Source organism: Diadema antillarum, unplaced genomic scaffold (genome assembly GCF_040938485.1).
Source record: "Diadema antillarum isolate AM-2024a unplaced genomic scaffold, OU_Dant_1.0 seq00000526_RagTag, whole genome shotgun sequence".
Classification (NCBI taxonomy): domain Eukaryota; kingdom Metazoa; phylum Echinodermata; class Echinoidea; order Diadematoida; family Diadematidae; genus Diadema; species Diadema antillarum.
The window spans coordinates 1,235,122-1,250,877 of NW_027271478.1; the positions used below are offsets into that span (position 1 = coordinate 1,235,122).

The 15,756-nt window shown below is 38.5% G+C and overlaps 1 protein-coding gene and 1 long non-coding RNA gene across 2 annotated transcripts in view; one reads left to right on the top strand and one right to left on the bottom strand.

Moving 5' to 3' along the window:
- LOC139734432 (dynein axonemal heavy chain 2-like) overlaps positions 1–5,965 on the top strand; it is an 80,045-nt gene extending 74,080 nt beyond the window's left edge. The window contains exons 75-81 of the mRNA XM_071645218.1: positions 154–338; positions 1,826–2,048; positions 2,518–2,634; positions 3,292–3,441; positions 3,956–4,132; positions 4,850–5,075; positions 5,811–5,965. Of these exons, the coding sequence (XP_071501319.1) occupies positions 154–338; positions 1,826–2,048; positions 2,518–2,634; positions 3,292–3,441; positions 3,956–4,132; positions 4,850–5,075; positions 5,811–5,965 (1,233 nt within the window). The remainder of the gene's footprint in view (positions 1–153; positions 339–1,825; positions 2,049–2,517; positions 2,635–3,291; positions 3,442–3,955; positions 4,133–4,849; positions 5,076–5,810) is intronic.
- Positions 5,966–10,212: 4,247 nt separating this feature from the next.
- LOC139734433 (uncharacterized) lies at positions 10,213–12,348 on the bottom strand. Its single transcript, XR_011711160.1, has 3 exons — positions 12,222–12,348; positions 11,254–11,384; positions 10,213–10,774 (listed from the first exon to the last, which is right to left on the bottom strand). It is a non-coding gene; the product is annotated as an uncharacterized lncRNA (long non-coding RNA).
- Between the last annotated feature and the right edge of the window lie 3,408 nt (positions 12,349–15,756).

Here is a 15,756-nt window from a genome sequence, read left to right on the forward strand (position 1 = left end):
GTGCCAACAAACAGGTTAGCAGACACTCAAGAAGCAGGGAGTAAACACACTTAGTATGATGAGGTATTTTGCAGTCATGTTGCAAAGGCTGTTTTTCAGCTAGCACCTCAAATCACACCAACTTAAACTACACAACGTGCTTGCCTTGTACAGGTTTCTGAGAATCTCCTGAGCATCTACCTTGACGAGTATGACGAGACACCGTGGGACGCCCTCAAGTATCTCATCGCCGGGGTCAACTACGGAGGTCACGTGACTGACGACTGGGATCGGCGACTCCTGATGACGTACATCAACGAGTACTTCAGTGAGAGTGCACTGACAGTGTCTTTCTTCAAGTAAGTTTGACAGCGTCCTTCTTCAAGTAATTTCAACACTTTTTGTGCCTCCACCCGAAGGGTGCCGGATCGAGGCATTATGTTTTCAGGTTGTCCGTCCGTACGTACGTACGTCTGTCCGCATTTGTTTACGTGATAACTTGAGTAATATTGAGTGGAATTTTACCAAACTTGGTCCAGGTGTAAAGTATGATGGGGCAATTACTTGATTAGATTTTGGGTGAAATCGTCTGAGGTCAAAGGTCAAGGTCAAATCATGAAATTGTATCCGTTTACGCGATAACTCAAGACTTGATGAAGCAAATTTCACCAAACTTTGTCCAAGGATGACATATGATGGGGCAATTACTTGATTAGTTTTTTAGTGAAATCGGCCTGAGGTCAAAGGTCAAAAGTCAAGGTCAAATCATAAAATTTATCTGTTTATGCAATAATTCAAGACTGGATGAAGCAAATTTCACCAAACTTGGTCCAAGGATAACATTTGATGGGCCAATTAAATCAGTAGTTTTTGAATGAAATCGGCAAGAGGTCAAAGATCAAAAGGTCAAGGTCAAATACTCAATATTTCACTATTTTTCTCCATATCTATGCAATTCCTGAAGGCATTTTTCTGAAACTTAGTGTATACATGTACTACAAAATAAAGATTCTCCAGAGAGTTTCAGGTCATGAGGTCAAAGGTCAAAGGTCAGGTGAAATACATTAAAATTTAACTTTTTTTCTCCATATCTTGCAAATGGTTCAAGGTATCTTCATGGAACTTGGTACATTGACTGGCAGGGATCATTGAGGGAATTTAGGGGTCGTGGGTCAAAGGTCATGGTCATCTCCACAAAATTTCACTATTTCCCCAGGAGGATCATGCATTATGGCGGAGGCATACCAGTCGCCATAGCGACATTTCTAGTTTTTTATTGGTTCTTCCAAGAAATGATGCAGATGCTTTTAAAGATTTCATTTAAACCCACCAAAGGACCATGTATGTCCTGCCAGCTGATATCTTATTTATGACTCGACAAAAATGGAGTATTTTGTTCAGTAAAGTGAACATATATTTGTTTTTCTAGAATACATAAAAATCTTGCTCAAAGCAATGCTAAGAACTTTAATTGAAATCTTGATCATAACTAGATAAATTCTAATCTTAGTCACGTGACCCTGGTTTCTTTAGACTTTGGGAATCTCATTGGCTTTGCTTGTGAAGTGTTCCTAAGTTTGACACTATAGATAACAATATTTGTGACTCTGATTAATATATAATCAATATCAGTCTGTTCTTGCACATCCAGACACAGCAAGCTAAATTCACCATACCAAATTCAATTTCAATCATATTTTGGTTTCTTGTTCTGGCATTTCTACTTTCTTGTACATTCTCACAAATCAATCAGCCAACTCATGGCAAGCTTACACTTTGAAAGCAAAAAAAAGTCATGTTCTCTTTTCTATCACCTTCAACCCTGTGTCCCTCCCCCCCCCCCCAGATTGTCCAGTCTCCAGACCTACTACATCCCCAAGGACGGCCCTCTCCAGACCTACAAGGAGTACATCAGCATGTTGCCGGGCGTCGACCACCCAGAGGTCTTTGGCCAGCACCCCAATGCAGACATCGCCAGCCAGATCACCGAGACCAGGACACTGTTTGACACCCTTCTATCACTACAGCCTCAGGTCTCCGTCAAACAGGGAGAGAGCAAGGAGTCAAAGGTAATACTTCCTTTTTCATTTCTTTCTTTCTTTCTTTTTTCAAAAAAAAAAAAGTTGCTGAAAACTGAGTATCCAATAGTAATGGGCTAGTACAGTAAGATTTATTTAAAGGGTCCTAAAGCTTTTGATACTGCATAATCTTTGAAAGGGGCAAAATGACAGACATAAAAGGTCTTCGCAAAGTTTAAGGCAGTCTCATGCATGCAAAAGTGTCTTGTTTTATAGTATGTGATAAAAACATTGGAGGGTGACAAACTGACTGTTGAGAGGTTTAGCAGAATATTCTTGAGAGCATAAAGAGTAAACTGAATGCAGCTATGCTGCATTACCATGACGTGGGTCAAGCTTTTAAAGCCTTCTGTGGAAGACAAAATGTGTCAGTCACGGGCACAGCATGGAAAGAACTCTTTGTGGGCTGCTGATCTATTGAAACTATCGTCTGTACATACATATTTTTGTGCAATTCCAGGTGTTGAAGTTGGCAGCGGACGTGTTGGAGAAGATACCAGCGGACATCGACTACGATGGCACGGCCAAGATCCTCAAGGATGACCCCTCACCCCTTAATGTGGTACTGCTACAAGAGGTAAGTTCAAAGGTTATGGCTGAAGGGTCGTGCATGACACAAGTTATTGAGTAGGGCTGGCCAATGCTGTTCTCTTAATTGCTGAAACATTGTCACTTTTGCAGGACAGGTTTTCCTTTGTTGCTCTAGAGGTTTATGTTATTATGTTTGCAGTTTTTACTAGAAAAGAAAAGAAAGAAAGTGACAGAAACAGTAATGATATAAGTTATGCTGAATGCTGATTCTCAGGAGAGAGCGTGTAGCATTCTCATTCATGTAAACAGGAAAGATTTCAGAAGATAAGAGATAAAATGTATACACTTAACCTAATTTGCTAAATCAACCTGATTTGCTCACACATGCATTTCAAATAGATGCCTGTCCGAACTTACTTAGGACTAATCTTCAATGTAATCTTCAATGCCATTCTAATTTCATCTCCAGGTGACTACATTGGCACCCTTAAGCAGGGCTTCTAGAATGAAGCTATTATCTGTAATATATGTCAGAGAGAAGTGACAATAGAATAGAAGACAAAGAAAAGCTTTCTGTTTATAAGACAAAGACATAAACTGAGAATCTTCATGACTTCACGCACCTCTCATCACATGTGACCCCTACCCATTCTCTCAAACCGCAGTGCCAATTTTCTGTCCCTTATTCCCACACCGCCAACAGATCCAGCGATACAACAACCTGCTGAGGGCCATCCGGTCATCTCTCGTGGATCTGGACAAGGGCATCAAGGGTCTGGTGGTGATGTCCAGCGACCTTGAGGAGATCTTCAACTGCATCTATGATGCCAGAGTGCCTCCTGTCTGGGAGAAGGTGAGTGCAGGTGATGCATGCAGCATCCATGGTGGTTGCTATGGTGATGGTAATGATGATGTTGAAGATGATGCTTGATGGTGCATAATGAAGAGATTGCTGTAATGATGATGTTAATGATGTATGAGGATGTTGATTCGATGCTCATCAAGATTGTGTGAATTTATTGAAATATGGCGTGATGAAAAATATTTCTCTGCTGAAAAAATATGGTGATCCTAAAGACAAGGGAATAAAGCTGTGAGCCATATAGGCAACGTTGTAGTGCTCAAAAAGGGTGATTGTGCAGATGCTGTAGTATAAGTCACATCATTGTAAGTGTACATTGCGTAATTGACTTCTCTTTTAAGAAGTGAAATCATGGATTGAAACTTAATTGTTCTAGCATATGATTCATTGCTTTAGGACTTTGAGATATTGAAGGTGCAGCTACAGATAAAAGCATTCTTATGCAAAACTAGCTTTCGCATGAGACTGATAGTGTGAATTCTGCCTCTGCTGGCTTTCCCTCCAGGCTTACCCGTCCAACAAGCAGCTGGGATCTTGGACCCGTGACCTCCTGATGAGGGTGGACCAGTTCGAGAAGTGGGCCAGCACAGCCCACCCTCCGGTCATCTTCTGGATGTCTGCATTCACCTTCCCTACAGGCTTCTTGACGGCCGTCCTTCAGACTTCAGCCAGGCAGAATAATGTGAGTGTGATTGAGTGATTAATGCATTATACGTCCATAGCATTTATTCCAGCTGCGCCCTGGTCTGACTTGATGCTGAACTAAAACTGCTATTGTAACAATGTGTAAACATCATAATGTTCATTTTCTATTCTATTTCATGACTGCAGTTTTCAAACAGTTCAAACTAATATACTCTCATACACATACATACTGTAGACACATAACATTAGGGGAAAATGGCATAAGTGTAATCCTGCGTAATTGCATAAAGCAATACAAATTATGACATTTTAGAACACATGCTATGTCCTAATCAATCATTTAAAAACAAGTGAGTAGGACTGATTCTCAAGAGTGCAGGAGAATCCCATTCTAATTAATTTTCTCATCATCATGGCAGCCTGGGCCCTGTTTCATAAAGTTGTTCGTAAAGTTACGAACGACTTACGAGCGACTGGTGATCAGTTCTTGTGGTGAATTATTGAAATTCTAGTAAGTATAGCACATCGCAACTGATCACCAGTCGCTCATAAGTTGTTCGTAAATTTCGAACAGCTTTATGAAACACCCCTCCCCCTGGAGTTCTGAAAAGATTAGCATCTAAAAAAAAAAAAAAAAAAAAAAGTTATGTGACAATGAAATACTTTGAACTTTGAAGTTGGCATTACATCATTGCACATGCATGATGTTAGATTCTGTATTGTTCTAACTTAATGCCTGTATGTTTCTCTACAGATCTCTGTCGACTCCCTGTCCTGGGAGTTTGTCGTGTCCACTGTGGACGACAACAACATCGTGGACCCGCCCAAGGACGGGGTGTGGATCAAGGGGCTCTTCCTGGAGGGGGCGGGCTGGGACAAGAAGAACGCCTGTCTGGTGGAAGCCAACCCGATGCAGCTGGTCTGCCCTATCCCTACCATCCACTTCAAGCCTGTGGAGAACAAGAAGAAGAGTGGCAAAGGTTTGTTCAGTGATGTCTCGTGTCAAGCGAAAAAACAAACAAACAAACAAACAAACAGCTAATAAACACAAAAACATCCACAAAGTTAATCACTTTGTCCATTCATAGCATTTAAATGAGAGTTCAGTTCTGTTCACAGAAAATCTTGAATATTTGTCAAGTCAGTGTTTTGATATGTTCATGCGTTCGTTCGTTCATATTTATTTTGCTTCTCAAATCAAATTAAAATCAAATTAAATCAAAATGAATTACATGGGTGTGACAATTTAAACAATGTCACATATCATCTTCCAATCTAGCATCCTCTCTAAGTCTTTAGGGAGCTAGGAGCAGAGAAGTTGGATAGAGATTGGATGATGGAAGAGAACATTTTAGAAAACACTCCTGAAGTATCCTCAGATTATTAGATGTGCAATTTATGACTAGTGTACAATGCAGTCTTCAAAGATCTCTTCCAAACACTTAAAATATTTGGAAAACAAGAAGAGCAGCAAAGATGAATGTAGAGATGGTTGACTATGCACTTACATAAAGTTGAGCTCTGTCGACCTTGAAAAAAGAGACGAAAAACTGAATATAGCAAGTCTAGAACAGGCTAAACTCAATGCTACATATTAAGTGCTGGTTGAAGCGCTCATGATTGTATACAGCTGTTGTGCAAAAAAGGCTTAATGATGTTTGTAGAATTATTCACAATTACTTGTAAAATTTTGTTTCTTCTTACCAACCACTCAGGAAACTACTCCTGCCCCTGCTACTACTACCCCAACCGAAGCGGCTCGACGGGCCGTGCGTCGTACGTCGTAGCGGTTGACCTGAAGACAGGTGCCTTCCCAACCGACCACTGGACCAAGAGGGGCACGGCTCTCCTAATGAGTTTGGACTACTAGGCCATGCTTGGCACGTCTGGATGATGTGGCAGGCAAGCCTTGTAAAGCATGCTGTCAATAAGGTTACCAGATCTGGGACATGTTTGTTCATGTTTCTTTTCTGATCAGTACAGATGTTCATAATGACAAAAGAGCTAGCTGTACTAAATGTAGGATGTGCTAATGCAACTTTGTATTTCTCTCAACAGTCTGTACAGAGATGTCAGTGAGAAAAAAAAATGGCATTACTTCATGTAAGATGTTTTCTTTTTTATATGTGCCTACTTTCTATCTGAAAGTTTGAGGTTCCTGCATTTGTAAAGTGGAGAGTTGCATTCATCATCCAGATTATCACATTCCTGCTTAGGTGCTATGCAGTGCAGTGCTGTTGCAGAGGACTAAAGTGAGGGAGGTAGAAAAAAAAAAATTATATGTATTCACATATGTATATTGTGAAATTCATGTTGAGTAACATTATTCTGCTCATATCACCAGCATCTAATGTCATCTTGAATACCGTAGCAGAAACTGCAAGAAACACAAGCCGGAACTTGAAATGTAATTTGAAAGAGAATTTCTATATGCTCTGAAAACACAAAGTGGACAATTGGAGCTAATCTGGTCGTGAGATTTAAAAGCCTTTCTTACCAATAAGTGGTAAACGTTTGATGTTCTTTGCTGTTGCTCGACAGTTTTCACCTGGGCAAAATACTTGCAGGTGTCTTGAAATGATGTGTTTTTTTTCACATGTACTTCTGTATCAGTGTGCTTCATGATGCACAGTGCCTGACATTCCTGTTTTCTGGGGCCTTGTATTCACCGTCCTACGGTGACTTAAGTGTACAAAAATGAATTCCGTCCTTATTTTGAAGTATATCACAACAGTGTCTTGTTTATGTTACATGCAGATAAATGAAACAGCTGTCAGTAAAATTGTGAAATCTATTTAAGAGTTTGATGTAATGTATATTTACAGTTACAGAAGCATATTTGTGTACAGTGTATATATGTAATTCAAAGAGGTATTCATGCTTTGTACACGTACGAATGGAAGTGACAATATAAACGCAAGATTGAATATCAAAATTCAAAAAGTGACATTTCAGAAATACTTAGGAAGACTCATATTATGAATTCACTTTCACAGTTTTAATGTGTAAATACAAAGTTTGTGAAAACTCTCCAGGCTCTAAAAGAATTGAACCCAATGTTCTCTTTCCATTGCATGTCTACTACTGGAGGTCATCATACTATCTCCTCATGGTTGATTCATGTATATTTCGTGCAGTCTTTCTTTCCAATTCTATGCAGTTGTAATCAATCAGAAAGAAAAAAAAAATGACAGATTGTAGTCACTATAGTGCTAGTTTATGTAGCAAATTTACCATCACCCATAGAAGACTTTGACTTTTACTGTTTTATGCTACATGCATACACACTATTTTTCTGAAAAGCTAGTGTCTCAAGGGAAATATCCTTTGTAAAAGCCTATGTAGTCTGTCTATTTTTCAGTTAATTTCATTCCATGTATTCAAAGTGAAGAGAAATTGTATTCTATTAGATGTGATTACATGTATATTATCTGCAGTAATGTACTTTATGACTTTCCCTGGCTTTTTTTTTTTTTTTAATTTTATGTTTGCATTCCAAATGTGAGATTTGAAGTCATGTGGGAACACCAGGGATACTGATTTTTCTGCTGAAAAAAAAAAATAGTTTGCAATTTATGATGTATAAATCTTCAGATTGTTTATATAACTCCATGCGAGATATTGTCATGCCTTGTCAAAGAGTTCCAATAAAATCACCTTGACATTAAAATGGTCAGTTTGTCAGTCAAGTTTGTATTTCACCTATGAAGACTTTAGTAGTAAATCGGACCACCGGTAATCATGAGGAAAGGTTTACATACCTACATCTATGCCACCATGATTCTCACTGCACTTTATTTCAGGTAAGAGAGAGCCCATTGAAGATTGCCATGGAGTACACACTTGTAATAGAATAGGGGTAAGAGGGGGGCTCCGATAGAATGATAGTGGCCTTGGACATTTCCTACAGACACCCAAGAACTTAACTTTTACAGAATGTTTTCCTGCCGCATTAGCATCATTGTTCAAAAAGAAAGTTGTTTTTTGTGTGTGAGTGTGTGTGTGTGAGGGTGTGTGTGTGTGTGTGTGTGTGCCCTCGCAGATTTCAGAAGTATTTAAAGGGGTTTACCCATGTTCAGTTTTTTATGTAGAAAATCAGAGAATTTTGTTTTGAGAGTTTATTAATCATGAGCACCTCATGGAAGAATTGGGGAGTGGCCATTCAGGCTTCTTTGATGTTGAATTTTCAGAAACAACATGAGGATTATGGCTTCTTTGATGTTCAAGAGCAATCTGTGGATACAAATATATGTGTACTGCTCTGCTCCACAATATTTGTGAATGTGAGTGTGTATAATTATGCTTGTCTGGGTTGAAAAGAAGTAGCTCTACAAATTCAGCTAATAATTAACTTTTTTCAAACACATGGCACACTTCCCACAAACATTACACAACTACGTCCCAGAGGCTCTATTCTCTTCAAAAGTAAATAACACTGTACCTGGGCAATGTAAACAGAGTTGACATTGTCTAAATCTAGTCCAAACCAGGTTCTACAGTTTCCTAAGCAAAACATGACCACATGCATGAATGATGTACATGGACACCTGTACATTCAGTAAATGCCACACATGAAGAAGCTAAATTTTGGTGAGTTTTAAAAGGATGGATTAACACTTTTTTGTCCAGTGACTAATAAGACATGGATGGGTTTCAGATTGCAAACATTTCTTGTTTGTAAACACGTTTCTTGAAAAAAGGAGCAAATCATGTGCAGTTACAACACTCACATGGCTCTCCCAGCCAATTATGAGCAACTGATTTTCTACACGACAGCTGTATTATCTCACACTGGCCAATCAATCACACAATGTAACTCCTGATTGATATGCTCACACACAGACACATACGAGTGCATCATGGCAAAAGAACACACAACATCAAGCAAAGCTTGAACTCTTAGTATCATGTTTTAAAGATGGAATTGTACGGACTGCAGATATACCTCTGGACTACAAATGACAATCATGTTTTTGAGAATACTTTCAATCAAATTTCATTTGCATCTTACAATCTCTCACACCGTCAAACTCTTGCATCACTGCAAACGAGTAAGCATTCAGTTTACTCTGTAGCCAATAAACATTTTGATTCACTACATTCCCAGTTTACCAAATACAAGCATCAAAAGAAAATAAAACTAAACTTAAAAAAAAAATCAATGATCCCACTTCAAGTGGTCATGTTATGATGTATGTGTACTGTGAAGTATCTTGAGGAATGTCATTTGGGATAAGAGGGACCACCCTCCCTCCACATGATCTATTTTCACTGTTTTTTTTATAACTAACACTTGAAAAGACATTTTTACTCCTGAAATGTACAGAGACTCCAACCCTAAGCACCTTCTGATCTGGAGATTCTCCCACCTGAAACCCCTAGCAAACAGGAGACTCCAACTTGATGTGCGCTGCGCACATCACGAGCACAAAGTTCCTTGCGGTCTAGGGGTTCTAGATGCTCTCTAGTGCTATCTAAGGCTTATTTTTCAGCAGAAAATGAAATTAAGTAAGAAATCATTTCAAGCAGGAGAAATTAACTCTCAAGCGGGAGAATGGGAAATTCTGCAAAAATGGGCTTTCGGCGGGAGATCTCCCATCGAAAGCGGGAAAGTTGGAGTCTCTGAATGTACTGGTTGGGTCACGTGTATTGAAATGCTTAATAGCACTATGACATCATCAACATTACATGACAATATTATTTACAAGCAGTCTGACCATTCATTTAGGACAACCTAACGAAAAGAACAAACAAACAAACAAACAAAACAAAGCAACAAAACACTACAGTTGTCTTGAGCATTTTCCACAGTCCAAAATGACCTTTCATTTTAATACACGAAACAAACACGTAAATACTACGGAGTACACGTAGTAAGTGAATTACAGACATATGAAGTTCAAAATACACATTTTAGCTTCTTTTTTTTTCATTATGCTCCTGTTCTTTCATTTTGTTTCATTATTCATTCCCTGATGTATCCAAAAGTGGAACTAGAATGCAAAGCACAATCACAAGTTGTCGAGAAATACCTAGTGTTTCATGGAAATGGCTGAGACATAGACTAAATGATGGGATACTTGCGCGCGGGGGGGATCAACGGAGCTGGTACAAGAAGATAGTTGTCTCCTGGCTACAGCTGATCAGGGAGCTACAACATAACCATGAGCTAACCTTGCTCAAGTAATAGTCATTACTATACAGGAAAAGAAAGTCTACTTTTCATAAAATTTAGTGATCTTTATATGTTGCCTCCTAAGCAAATATAAACAATTGGGACATCCATGCAGGTTTGGGATGTTGTCTCTGAAATCTATGGTGAGGTCAACATTTGCCATGATTGTTAATCTGATTCAAAACTGGCTATAACTGGACCGAATGTGTACACGAATATATGTCAAACCGTATATTGTACAACGATGCCTTCGTGTTGTTGCAAATACAATCCACGAAATGCAAGCGTCGCAGAATCACTTCAAGTGTCCAATAACCATGACTCCGTACTGTGTCCATTCCTTGGGTGCCAAGAAGCCGACATGCTATGTGATGGTTTCAAACAGAAAGTCTGCCATAGCGTACAATCCATCCTTTGCTGCAATGATTCAATTCCAACTATAGCATTCTCCATATTCCGCAGCAGTTTCTTTCTCTTCAGCAATTTCTTTCATTCCATGGCCATCTGCAACAGTTAATGACAGAGAAAATGATACAATTTTTTCCATAAAAAGTGCCATATCTTACTAAACTACTGCAACACATGCAGAGGAAAGGCTACATACACAAAAAGGGTAACATGGTATAAAGTCAATGACTTTTTCAAATATAATTTCAACATGAGATTCTGAAAAAAAAATGGCAAAAGATCTTAAATGATTTTCAAAGACACTAATCCTCTGAAAGAAAAAATACAATTATCATAAAAAGACCATAGCATCACATCATATCTTATCATGACTGCATAGAATCATTGAATCAAATGTCTAGATATCTGGGAAATTTCTAGCTACAGGCTGAAGATTCTTACAAAGCATTGCCAAAAAACAAACAAACAAACAAACAAACAACAATTTCTGCTACTGTCAATAAAATAATAACTTTGTCATAAAATCTTGTTGTTTTTTATTCTTTTGTAACAAACATACGAGCATGCACATTTACCCAAGACAGCGCGAGCCAGGCGATTCCTTTTCAGTCATTATGTGGGTTGTGGGGCCATCACCTCTACGCTGGAAAATTCCCTGGCAATCCAGACACCGACTCCAAAAATGGCTAGGTTACGTACAAACTCCCTGCAACATTAATATGAGATGAAAAGGAAAGAGGATTAGAGGGCATGACAAACTCTTAAAATAAAATCAATGTTCTAGAATAATTGTATGTGTCATGAGGGAACACCCTCAAGTACTGTGGAATATGAAAGTCAATTCAAGAATTCTGTCCATGGTTGGTAGTCACAGATTTAAGCCTCCAGTATAAACTCATCTGAGGCAACCGTATTTCATGCAAATTAAATTTAATTTAGAATTGGCTTTAATAGACTCTGGCTGGCCACTATCTCCATCTGCATTTGCTGTAAATGCTGACAATGTTGATATTCTGAATGTAATACTAAGTAATCATGTGAGAACTCACGATTAGAACAATACTCAATTTCCATCCCATATACTGTCTTTAGGTAGCTTACAGTACATTTTGTCTCTATCCAGGCCTATATTTACCCCTCATTTTTAAAATATCTTACTCCAGACAGCTACAGGTCGACAGTAGTCTAATTTAAATTTAAAGTAAATTTACTACTTGTCCAGCCCAGCACTGTCATTTGTTACATTTACAAGCAGCAAGTGAAGTAAACTGAATCTAGCTTTAAAAGAAGGCTTGAATAGTAAATCTAAATACTAAACTACAGTGGGTAATATTGACTTTTGCTTAGGCCTTAGGCTGGCGAGCTAGCCCGACCTTTTTGCTCAGAAGTGCAAATTTAGTACACACACAAAAATGAGCGTGTCGGACTAGGTAGATCTCTACAGGTTGGATCAACGTGGTTGTGTTAATGACATTTCACAATTAAAATGACGCTAGTTTGATCATAGATTACATGCGATCCTTTTTTATCAACCTCAGCTCACCTCGTAAACTGATCCTTATAAAGCGCCTTGGCGATGCTCAGAGCATTCGACAGTTTCGAATCTGCCATTTTCGTCCACGTTCTTTTGGCGAGGCACGAGATTTTACGTACTCGCAGCTCGGCTCAGTACTGTATTATGCAATACATACACACGGTTATTGTACCGTACAATACGGCCGTAGCCAAAAGATGCGGATCGGATCGTGAAATTCAACAGTGGCCAGTGCGTTGCGGAACGTGCAAGTGCTGCGAGCAAGGACCACACAATTGCAAACTGTATGCCTAATGTACGTTCACGAGGTACACGTAATTTAAACACAAAATTCTCATTTGTACAGGGAAAATACACATGGGCTAGGTCTCACAAAAACAATTATTTTACCGTCTCCCTTTTAGGAATGTGAGCCCTCATGCACTGCATTCCAGTACATGTACATTGTATATACAATGAACATATAGATAAACACAAAACAGACCAATAGTAAACATATCCCATTAATACACATTTATATTCTAAGTATACTACCGGTATATAAACCCGTACAGTAAGTATAATCTCTTAACAATCTTCATTAAACAAGTTGAAATGGTTTTCGATGTAGGACATGGATTTGACGAGGAATGCAAAGAGTTAAGTTATCCTACTCACCATTCGTAATTGTTTAATTTAACATAAAATTTTATATAGTCCTACTCCGTGCTTCGGGGCTGCGTCTGGGGTCGATGAGAGGCCTTCTCTGAAGGAATTAAGTGGTCTTCTAAAGTTCAGTTACTAGAATTGCATTTCCCCGTGTTCCAATAAGTACGTGTATTTATAACGCGACACAGAATATGAAATTTAGAGACAGAGATAGATAGCGAGAAAGATCCTTCTCTCTAGTGTGAGAGAGAAGTTTGCGAATCCGATGTTTGTAAAACTAGATGGTGAGGTTGTACGAGTTTTCGACTTGACAGTTTTCACGTCGAAAGCTAGTCCAGAAATCTTTGTATGAGCATGAATTGTTGAATTTTTATCAAGACATGAATGTTAATTCTGTGGATAAATTGTATCAGGCATGTTAAACTTCTTCAGATGTGGAGTGAAGGAAGAAGGAGATTGGTTGAAAGGATGTCTCTCTCGCGTTGCTATGGTGACCGTAGCCTGCGGAGGAGTGACAGACTGTAAAATTGCGTTGTTCGCGAAGAATTTTTGAGATAGTGTTCGCAACGTAGTGGACCAGAGCGATGGTAAACTCATTTCTGGACAGTAATGGAAACGGTCAGCGTCACAAAACAAGCTGGAGAGGACGGACGGAAATAATTCTTAGTAAAGTGTTGACCAGTGAGAAAATGAAAGGCTGAATCATACAAAATGAGCACTACAACGTTTATCGTAATGATATAAGAATCGATGAGCCACGTACGGATTGTGGATGTTCTACAACAATTTGCAATCATTAAAGGGAAGGTAAACCCCAAGAACAATGTGGATTGAGTGAAAGCAGCAACATTTGTAGAACACATCAGTGAAAGTTTGAGGAAAATCGGACAATCGATGCAAAAGTTATGAATTTTTAAAGTTTTGGTGTTGGAACCGCTGGATGAGGAGACTACTAGAGGATATGACGTATGAGTGGACAACAATACAAAGAAAATATAAAGGAAATTCAACAAAAATTCACTTTTCTAGAATTATGAGAGAGGAATGGACCAACCGCTTTCAGAAAGCAGGGGGAATAATTGCTACCCTTAACATATGTCAATATCAAGTTGATGGAATTTGTAATTTTTATGAAAAATGGATTCTTGCAGAATTTTCTTTATATTTTCTTGGTGTTATTGTCCACTCATACGTCATAACCTCTAGTAGTCTCCTCATCCAGCGGTTCCAACATCAAAACTTTAAAAATTCATAACTTTTGCATCGATTGTCCGATTTTCCTCAAACTTTCACTGATGTGTTCTACTAATGCTGCTGCTTTCACTCAATCCACATTGCTCTTGGGGTTTACCTTCCCTTTAAACACACACACATACACACACACACACACACACACACACACACACACACACACACACACACACACACACACACATACACACACACGCACACACACACACACACAACCCACACACACACGCATACTAGTACACAAATCCTTTGGTTTGAAGATCTTCGGAGTGATGGATCGAGGAACACGTATACACAAAGACAAGATAGGGTTTCGTCATCCAAAGAGTGTTCTTGAAAATGCTTTAGGATAGTTCGTATGATGTTCGCAGACTTTACACATTCGGCACTTTTGTTTAACTTTGTTTCACGGGGTTTTTTTCAGCATGATACCTATATACATACATATCTACATATTTTTTCTTACTTCGTTAAAGGACAAGTTCACCTTCATAGACATGTGGGTTGAGTGAATGCAGCAATATTAGTAGAACACATCAGTGAGAGTTTGAGCAAAATCGGACAATCCGATAAAAAGTTATGAATTTTTGAAGTTTCTGCTCAGTCACGGCTGGATGAAAAGACTACTATAGCTTGTGATGTCACATGAGTGCAACGATATAAAGAAAGAATAAAGAAAATTCAACATATTTCCATTTTTCTCCCATAACAAAAGAACACTCGACTTCTCTCTTTCAGAAGGCAGGGGGAATAATATTACCCTTAACATACGTCAGTAGCAAGTCGAAAAACTGTGCACTTTATTCAAAAACTAAAGTGTTGTGAAATTCTCTTTTTATTTTCCTTATATAGTTGTACACATGTGACATCATACACTGTAATAGTCTTCTCTTCCAGCAGTGACTGCACAGATACTTAAAATATTCGTAACTTTTGAACGGATTGTCCAATTTTCCTCAAACTTTCACTGATGTGTTTTACTAATATTCTTGCATTCTCTCAATCCTTATGTATATGAAGGTGGACTTGTCCTTTAAGATAATTTGTGGCTTTAGACCGGAGCTCCCGCGGAATAAGCTGTTTGATCCTTTTTTAATAGCAAAGTTTTAGATCAGAATTCCTTGATGTGATCTTGGAATCGGATTGATTAAACTGTTGTAGATAAAAGAATAGACTTGCGCTGTGTCGGGGTTAAATGGCTCAAAAAAGAAAACACGTTTGGTATAATATACACAGTTGATCACGTGTCATTTTAGGGGGAGGCGTTATTTTCTTTTTAATCCAAAAGGTTGAACGATTCCAGGCTAAAGCTTTTATTGATCTGAATTATGACCTCTGTAACTGAACAAAAAAAGCATATCAATTCAATTCTATAATTTCCTTTTATGTCCACTTTTCATTTATGTTTCAAAGCATTATTGATTGTTCGTAAAGTGTTTCATTAATTTGAACTGGACACCTGTATGTATAGCAAGCATAGTTTTTGACCTTCAATCAAACGACAGAGAATACCTCACTGTTTACCTCTTCTTCTTCTTCTTCTTCTCTTTTTGCACCAAAACGATTTATGATCATTATGCAGAAAACGAATCCGTCATAATAAAATAATAAGTGGAATTCTGTCTGCTTGTAACAAGTGAAACAA